Here is a 10,000-nt window from a genome sequence, read left to right as displayed (position 1 = left end):
AGTCCCAGGTTTGAGAGTCCTGGGCAAGATGAGGATCATTTTTATGGATCGACATTTGAAAAACGAACTTTCTGACCAAAATTTTAAAAGGTGTTTTTTTCAAAGGACGGCAGTAATGGGAGCTGTGAATATTCGTCAGGGCACGTAGATGAAATTGCAGATAGAACAATAGAGAATAACAGAGCAAATATTGACAAGAGGAAAATACAGACTACAATAATGTGGTCAAGAAAACGATTGGGGACGATCCAAAATAAATAGTGGAGAAATCGAATGATTATGAAAAGTATATTATCTCTCTTATTAATAATGTTGGTTTTTTATTTTCTTTTTCTTTAACAAGTTAACTGTTAACTCGAAAGACAAGTATTTCAAAATGTGACCAGAAAACGCGTCCTTCAAATATCGATTGATTTGACTGACCCTCATCTTGGCAAAACCTCTCAAACCTGGGACCTTGCGATAAAAATCCAATTCTCTCCTAACCGCTATTTTCAGGATTTGTACTGAAACACACAAGAACAAACAATGTATAATTTTGTGTGACAAAACAAGCTTTACAAAACATTATCAAATTATTATATATATAAAACATATTTTTTTCTTTAAAAGTTTGTTCTTTATGAAACAAATCTGGATGTGAAAATGTTAATTAAGTGTATCATTTTAAATGTGACGAGTGCAAGAGTATCCGTATCTTTGACTTTTTATAATATAATAGCTTCCTTTCTAACATCCAGTTCCAAAAGAAACCAGTAAATCCGATAGTAATCACGTCACCATTACTTTGCAAACGACCAACTGTATCTCCTTCCATTCCTTAATCATAAATTATGCCGTTGTTTCGATGTTTTATTAAAACTGATAAACAAATTAGAGAAGCGACATTTCTGTGTTGTGATATTCTCTTTCCAATAGTCTCTGTTTCAGACTCGTGTTCAGTACTAGTATTGTGCAGAATTATTTATTTCTCTCCGTTTAACCAGTTAACTGCCGTACTTTGATAAAACACATATTTAAAAATTTGGCTAGAAAATTCGTCCTTCAAATATCGATCGATTTAAAGGATCCTCATCTTGGTTAAAAATCTCGAACCTCATATTCCCTGAACACTTTGCGAAATCCCAGGTTTGAAAGTTATTGCCAAAATGAGAGTCAATCGATCGATATTTGAAAGACGATTTTTCTGACTAAATTTATAAATACGTGTCTTTCCAGAGTACGGCAGTTAACTGGTTAAACAACTGATTTGTTGATCGATTGGTCTCGTCTCATATTATAGGATTTAGATGGGGGAAGCCCAATTTTATTGATCACTGACTGTCTGTTCAACTTAGTCTTTGCTCAAGGCGATGTGCTCCAAACCTCACAAGTCTAAGACCTTATTCTAGTGTTCGCCCTTTCCGTATGTAATTTGTTGTTCTTTCATGCAATCTTCGACATAAAAACCTGTCTCTTTTCATAAAACCAACCAAGACTCCAATAACTTTTTTCGCCAATTTTTTTTGTGAAAATCTTAGAGTTTTAAATATTTTAGCTGTGCTCTTTCAGTGCTTTAAAAGAAGTTTACTTCGTATAGTATTTTAAGACCTAATTCATCACGTTTTACCAAAATGAGATTGTTCTACATATGACAAATCTGATCTAATACTGTCTATGGTTGTGTAGTACCAAAAAGAGTTCTAGTCGGAATGCTAGGTACGTACATTGACTGTCCAAGAGTCCACTGTCACTTTACGTAATACGGACCTACTATGGATGGAGCACTATTAACATTTGCCGTATATCTTTTACCACAACGTGTTGGGCGTCATATATTTCCTGGATAGTTGAATAGTAAACATTGAATTTGGGAATGGGATTATTTTGGATGTTTTGTGTTAAATAGTCCAATTGCAGATAATCCTTAAAACGGAAGTATCACTCTGTACTAAACTTTAATGGGTTTTTTTTTAATGTAATCCAATCAAACATTTAGTTATGGGTCATGACACGAATTAGATTAACAATTACTGGACTCGATGATGATTAAAGTAAATGAGGAAACATTTATCTATTGACAGATTTAAACAATTTTAGGTCCATTTTGTGTTATACACTTTGCGTTGAATCTTATTGTATTTTTGTCCCTAGCAACGTTGGGGAGTGCAGATAAAAGAATTAAGATCGATCCAATGTGCTTTGATAATTGTCGTGCTTTTAACCAGCTTGTCCTGTTCGATAAACTTCTTTGTTTTGTTCATTTGTTTTTAATCTTGTAAAGATTAAGTTACATTCTGTAAAACTGGAAATTTTACATGTTTTTGCCGAAAGTGATTTATTGCTACTGCCGTGCAGAATAGAGCAATGTTCATCTCACAATTAGGAAGTCTTTTTCTATACCGTGACGGATAACGCTATTAATGCAGGTTTCTGTATCAATAAGAATGGAAGAAGAAAAAACTACTTTTGTCTCTTCTGTCCACTGTACATATGTGACCAATCACGTCAATTTGGTATTATGTCGGGGTGGCACTAACACCAAACATTGCATTTTATTACTATTACCATTACCATTATTATTTGACATAGTGCTGGTATCCAAAAATAGCGCTCCGAGGCGCTATACGATCGTTATCTGGTATGACACAATTTCATTCGACTACAAACTCATCATAATAGTCAATCACATACAGTTCAAAGTCCACAGAGAATCACGATAAGCAGAATAAAAAAGATTGGTTTCAAAATTCCAGATTTTGGTGGTAAAAATTCCATAATATTGGACCCAAAAATGCAAAACCGCGTTCAGCAAACATTTTTCTTGGGATGATTGTCGCCATTAGCAAAAAGCCAGTGGATCGCGGAGATCGAGTTAGTTTAATAAATTTTGTTTAAAGTATAGATCTATGATTTGAATTAGGTTCAAAGCTTTAATATGGAATAAAGAATGTAGTTCCACTAACAGTAAAATTCTTCAATTTCTCAATGTTGAGTATGTTTCTTTATACTCAATTACCTTTACTTAGTTCATTCCGGGGCGTGAAGTAGCCGAGTGGTTAAGGATTGCATTGTGGTCTGGAGGGTTCCGGGTTAGAGCCCCGCTTCAGGCAATTTCATTGTTTTTTCTCGGCAAAATTTTTACCCCAAATCTGTTCACTTTGGACAACATGGGTGATTCCTGTTGACAGCAGGAATCCTTTTTGATGGATTATCTATATTCCTTCATGGAATGCATAGGTGATGGGATCTAATGGTGCCGTTGCGGAAGGGCGTAATTTTTTTTTTTTTTTAATGTTTGTTCAATCCGACCTGTCACCATATTTGCGCTGTCGGTCACATATTGCAAAAGCATGGATACGGTATTCTTGAAAAAAAAAATCCATAGTAATTGATAAAATGAATTGGCTTATCGCCGAAGTAACTTGAGATCAGAAACTATTCAAAATCTCTGTATTCCTTTTGATACTCATTATTTACGACATGCCAGAATCATTTTCCCTTTTTGGTTTTGTTTCGCCTGATGTCATTTTTTAATAAACAGACAATTCATTTTAGCGATAAAAAGTAGCCTGTTGAGTACGCAGATTGAGCTCGCGATCTCATCTATTTATAAACGATTTCTGCAGCTCATATTATTGATATGGATGTCGGTATTTCGTTTTGTTTTGTTATGTTTTTATCTCGACCAGACATCATCAATGATGTAGCGAATGATGGTTTTTTAGATAGTAATATTATCTTTAAGGGTACCTTCTTTTGACATGTTATAGATTTATTAGGGAACGCTATATTTTGAGTTCACTTATTTTTATTACAGTATCAAATATAAAAGATATATTGTCCACATATCCAGATGAATTAAAATCTTTAAAATTACATTATTCACAAAGACTCATTGTCTTGATTCTTTTACTCCAAGTCATCGATTGCGTTTCTGATTCTGATTCTTTTTTTCCAATGTTTTAAAGTTGTCATTTTGTCCTCTAGACAATAAGAGTAAGAGAGAAATATTCCATTGAGAGCCTGGTGTCATTTCATAGTTGTTATATACGATTTATAATTTAATGGGCAAATGTTGTCATTCGTTCTTCTGTAAATGTACTCAAACCATTTGTTACTAATATCAAAGTGAGCCCGTGATGTGAATTATCCAAAATTCCTAGATGGTGTTTGTCTCAGTAAGCATGATCTGCTACAAAAAGAGATTGCTCTGCAGCGGCTCCAGCCATTCCTCCTTGGTACATACCCCTGGACGCCAATCCGTTTGCCTGTGGGAATTACAGAGTTGGGGGGTGGGGGGGGGGGTAGTTGAAAACATATGTTAAAAAAGGGGTCAAATCCGGAAAAAAAAAGTTTTGAATTTAGTTGCGGTTTTTATTATTTAAATTAATTGTTGGTTAACAAGATATATATTATATTATTATTGTTGTTGATATCTTAACTGCTGGTTGCAAATAGCTATATTATGTTATTTGCAGTTATTTTACAAATAGGCAAACAATAGCGTTCCAGTTTTGGCCGAGCAATTGATTTTTAATGTTAAAGGGCGTAATTTGACTGGGCGTTGCGTCAATTTTTAAAGACCTGGTCTTGCTTGGAAGGAGAGCTTTATTAGGTAGATCATTGTCTTAATTATATTAATCAGCGGTAGTTGCATTGAGATCTACTCAACAACAACCAGGATCTGTATAATGAACGGTAATGGAGAGATTGAGAGAGTTTAAACATTATCCTGCTTTGCCGTGTTAGGAAGAATAGAAATGTTTGTGAGATACCTTTGCCCTCTTTAGCAATTCCTCCTGGGAAGCTCCGATGTTCTCGTCCTTGCCTTTCCAAGCGTGAAGTACGCTGGCTTGCAGGGCCCTTCCAAATGAGAAGGTCAAAGGCCATGGCCGTCGTAGAGGGATCTGTGAAGTTTATGAAGTTGAATGCCACAGTAAGCCACTTATACGTTCATCAAGGTGCCCTGATCCTTAGCTTCGCCGAAATCTTATCAAATCAGAGATCAACAATGGATACTGTGCTGGGGTTGTTATTGTGGTTGTTTGTTTGTTTGTTTGTTTGTTTTTTGTTGTTGTTTTTTTTTTGTTTTGTTTTTTGTTTGTTTGTTTTTGTATTTTTTTTTGGTTTTATTTTTGTTGGGTTTTTTGTGCCTTTTTTATTTGGTGGTGTTTTGTCATTATCCCCCCCCCCACCCCACCCCCACCCTTTTCATTTATCATAGATTCTTCCGCTTTTAATTAATATAACTCATAAGGATCGTTTAGAAAGTGTCTCTAGATTTTGACATCTATATCATTAAACCAAACATGTCTGCAACCAGGACCACAATAAAGGATTTTATTAGAATCAAAACCCATTTCTTTAATATCGACAAATGGTTTAATTCATTTTAAATCTTTTGTTCTTTATTTGTTTACTAAATTATTATTGACTTTGACAATGATGGTGATGTTCGGTGTGTTAATGTTGGTGGCAGTGCCGTCGAAGATGGTGGCTATAATGTTTCAGAAACATAGTGATTATAATGACAACTGACCACCATTAAATAATTACCTGATTGATTGCATTGAGGTTAATGGTAGCCGATTCTTCACCCTGTCCTCCAGACAAGAAAACAATGCCGCCCACAGCAGCAGGCACGGTACGGTACAAGGCCTCAACTGTAGCTCTTGCAATCTCTTCGGGCCTGGGAATGAATGCATTTTTGAAGATAAAAGAAAAACCTTTTAGAGAAATCGAGCCCTTGGAGTTGAAGATTATTATTTTTATGTAGCATGAAAAGGTCTTGGGTCCAAAATTGGATTCTATATATCAGCGAATTGAAGTTACATAGATTGATCCGAAGAAGCCGGAATAATTTCGACAGATTTCGCCCAATCTAAATGGTTGCCAAAGAACAAATAATCCTTTTTTTTTAAGTCACAGAAACATCAACAACAAGACCAATTTATTTTCAGCTTGCAAGATTGCGGCTATGTGATCTAGTGGTATAGCAATCGCTTTCGGATCGGAAGGTCCTGGGTTCGAGTCTCGCTCGGCGCATAGTTGAGTCCATGGAAAAGGCTCTTCACTCACATTCTCTCACCGTCCTGTTCTGTCAAAAAAAAATGTAGTATCGCCTAACAGGCGTAATGTTTCGACCTACATGTTAAGTGTTGCTGTTGGCCTGGGACTACTTGTAAAGAGCTTTGAGACTCCGAGTGGATATTGCGCTATAGAAAAAGTCTCATTTATTTATTTATTTATTTATTTACGCCCCTCCGAATATAAGATTTATTACGCTGACAAATCCAAATGATATCAATAATGCCTACTCTTTCTGTCGAGCAAGAAAGCGATAACGTTTGAGAGAAACGGAAAAAGTAAGAAAGAACTGGAGGAAATGTAAACCGTGCATAGAATTGAAAAAAAAAGGTCCAGCAGAGTTAAATGGTAAGGTATTACCGATGGCCCATGAGTTCATCATAATTTGTCGACATTTAAATTAAGATAGTTTTTGATAAAATGACATAGATATTTTTATCTGTTTATGGCAGTGTGTTCGAAGTAAATAACACCAGATGATATAATAATAATAATAATAATAATAATAATAATAATAATAATAATACTTTATTGCATCCCAAAAAGGAAATTTTTGTACAGACGTGTTATAATTTACACATAAGATAAAAATACAATGGAAATAGGATGTATATATATAAAAAAGGAGCAGCTCTATAACCAGAGCTGCGCTTTATAATATGAATAATTTCAACACTGTAAAATAGTTAAAACTGTCACTATAAATTGAAAATTGAAAAGATTGCAAAACAAATAAATTAATAAATTAATATTTATATTTAAAAAAAGTAAAAATGAGAAATAATTATATAAAATGATTATTGCTTGTTGTTATAAAGCCTAATACTGGACGGCAGAAAAGATTTTCGGTGTCTCTCTGTTTTCGTTGAAATAGAGAAAGGGCGACCACTTCTTTCTGACATAATAATTGATGGTCTTAGTGGATGATACTGGTCATTTAATATTTTAGTTATTTTATTTATACAAAATTTCTCGTATAAAAGATCTACATCGTCAACATCATTTATATAGCGTTTAATGGATTTTTTTAATATTTGAGTTTATTTTGTTCCTTTCCACTGCTAAGCAATTGCCTCCCCAAGCTGTTATACAAAATGACAAAACACTTTCGATTACTGCTCTATAAAATAATGTGCAGAGGGTTTTATCTATTCTAAACTGAGAGAGTTTCGATAAAAAATATGTACGTCTGCACATCTTATGCCTAATTATTTTCAAGTGTTCATCCCACTTGAGCCTGTCATCAATCGTTACACCAAGGTATTTGTAGTGAGGAACTCGCTGGACGAATTGGTCCTTTAATTTTAACGGTTCTATCGGTTCCTTCACTCTCCTAAAGTCAATCACTAGCTCCTTTGTCTTGCTTATGTTAAGCTCTAGGTGGTGGGCATCACACCAAGACACAAATCTATCAATTTCTTGCCTATAAGCCACTTCGTTGCCATTTGTTATGAGGCCTTGAAGAGCGGTGTCATCTGCAAACTTTATTAAAGGTACACTCAGGTTTTGACTCCTACAGTCATTCGTGTATATTGTGAATAATACAGGGGACAATACACAACCTTGAGGAGCGCCAGTATTTGTAGTTATACAGGAAGATTTGTTTTGCCCTAATTGAACATATTGTGCTCTCTCCGTAAGAAATTCGAGCACCCAAGCAATTATATACTTGTTTAAATTCAGACTAGTCAATTTTTGAACAACCAACTGAGGTTGCATTGTATTGAACGCTGAAGAAAAATCTGCAAAAAGCAATCTGCAATAGCTCCTAGCGTGATCTAAATGCCTGTAGATGTTGTTTGTAAACAGCAAAATGGCATCCTCTACGCCACGTCCTGGTTTGTAAGCAAATTGATGACTATCACTCAATGGCATAAACTGATTCCTAATTTTAACAAGAACAAGTTTTTTCTAAAGATTTCATGACTATTGAAGTCAGTGCAACAGGTCTGAGATCGTTCATAGTTTCAAGTTTTCTTTTTTTGGAACAAGAATAATTTTCGAAGTTTTCCAAATTTCAGGGATTGAAACGCATTGGAGGGACCAGTTAAAAATATGTGTATAAATGGGGGAAAGCTGGTGGGCACATTCTTTTAATAGTTTTCCTTTCAATCCATCCGGCCCAGCAGCCTTCCTCTCGTTTAGTTTCGAAAATACGAATCTCGTTTCCTCTTCACTGACCTCAACAGCCATTTCATCTTCCAAAGCCCTGTCTAATTTATGTTTTTCATTTTCAATATCAAATTTGTTTGCTGTGTCGAAACGTGAATAAAATTTATTTAAAGTTTCAATTTCGATATCTTCTGATATAATCGTGGGCTTTGGATTATAGTTCACAGCAGTTTTAAGCCCCCGCCACGTGTCCCGTATATCCCCAGAAGAAAAGCATTTTTCAATTTTATTTTTGTACTTATCTCTACAACTAGATATTACCCTCTTTATCTCTTTTTGTTTTGTTTTCAGATCTTTTTTGTTTCCACTAGTATAGAGTTTTCTTTTGGTTCAATAAAAGTTTTAGATCTTTTGTTATCCAAGGCTTGTTGTTAAGATAATATTTTATTTCTTTTTTACAAGACACTAGCTGTTCACAGAATTTTATATACTCACTCACACAGTCATTCAGCTCATCCACACTATCACATGATTCGATAAAAACATTCCAGTCAGTGCATTCAAAACAACCACGCAAATCTTCACACACACTTCCGTTCCAGATCTGTACACTTTTCTTTACTGGTTTTACACGTTTAAAAACAGGGCGGTAGGTGGGGAGTAGCAAGAGCATGCAGTGGTCAGATAAACCTAATGGGGCACGGGGTAAACATTTATAACTATTTTTAATATTACACAGGAATAAATCTAATGTTTTTTTGTCCCTTGTCTCGCAGTCCACGTATTGATGAAGTCCCGGGAGAGTAAAATCGTTACATTGGTTAAAATCGCCAGTGACCATCAATACGGCATCGGGTGACTTAATTTGAATGTCCTGTATTTCTTTCCTCAAAATATTTTTCGCTGTGGTGTTGTCTGATGATGGTGGAATGTAGACGTTGATGATGATGACATGAGTATATTCCCGGGGTAGGTAATATGGTCGTGACGAAACAGTAATAAATTCAATATAATCGTCACAATACATTTTCTTTATCTGACAGTTATTGGGGTGGCACCATTTGTTGTTAATATATGTGCACACCCCACCCCCAGTTCGTTTATTTACATTAGTCCGATCTCCTCGAAATAGTGAATATTGTTCAATATTAAAACATGATGATGGTATGTGAGGAGATAGCCAAGTCTCTGTTAACGCTATTATGGAGGCTTGACGATAGTCACTATTAAAACGACACAGTGAAAACAGTTCATCAATTTTATTTTTCAGTGATCTTACATTACCTGTCACTACACAGGGTAAAAATGGACGAAAAGGCCGTCTGTTAAATTTTGTTTTTATTCCTCCCTTTCTCCCCCTCTTTCTTACTTTAATAAACGATGTGTCAATAGTGGGTGGTGGGGGTGACACGGGTTGGAGGGATCGGAGAGTCTCTGGAGTATAAGTTATCGATAGGCTTATTTTGGCAGTAAAATCACAGGCTAAAACACCATTTATGCTTATAAATATACTAATAAATATAAAAATCAGGAACAATATATACTTCACATCCATTTTGAATAAAAATTAGGCTTAAATTCCGACGATTGAATGATAAATGAATAAAAATATGTGTAGAAAATAGGTAAATATTCACAACACGTCTGTTGTCGCCGGAAGCCAGCGCCTGATCGTTTCTAAGTCAAAGCCTGGATCAAATCATTTTTTGCCCTATGACTGCTTTTTTGTGCCAAATCCGTTTATAAAAAGTAAAATCAGGAACACGGAGATTTCTGTTATTACAAGTAATCAATAATAAATTTGTTGTTTTATTTATAA

At 35.0% G+C, this 10,000-nt stretch overlaps 2 protein-coding genes across 3 annotated transcripts in view; one reads left to right on the top strand and one right to left on the bottom strand.

Annotated features, from left to right (window-relative positions):
• The window catches only part of LOC144975924 (uncharacterized), a 437,885-nt gene that overhangs the window by 341,165 nt on the left and 86,720 nt on the right, over positions 1-10,000 (top strand). The gene's annotated exons all lie outside the window — the stretch shown is intronic.
• LOC144964017 (fructose-bisphosphate aldolase-like) overlaps positions 3,773-10,000 on the bottom strand; it is an 18,743-nt gene continuing 12,515 nt past the window's right edge. Inside the window, exons 6-8 of the mRNA XM_078897965.1 lie at positions 5,539-5,671; positions 4,758-4,889; positions 3,773-4,250 (exon numbers count right to left, since the gene is read on the bottom strand). Coding sequence (XP_078754091.1) covers positions 4,158-4,250; positions 4,758-4,889; positions 5,539-5,671 — 358 coding nt within the window. The 3' untranslated portion in view covers positions 3,773-4,157. The remainder of the gene's footprint in view (positions 4,251-4,757; positions 4,890-5,538; positions 5,672-10,000) is intronic.

This window comes from Berghia stephanieae, chromosome 1 (genome assembly GCF_034508935.2).
Source record: "Berghia stephanieae isolate SIO BIC M18660-M18661 chromosome 1, UCSD_Bste_1.3, whole genome shotgun sequence".
NCBI lineage: Eukaryota > Metazoa > Mollusca > Gastropoda > Nudibranchia > Aeolidiidae > Berghia > Berghia stephanieae.
This window is presented reverse-complemented; position numbering and strand designations above follow the sequence as displayed.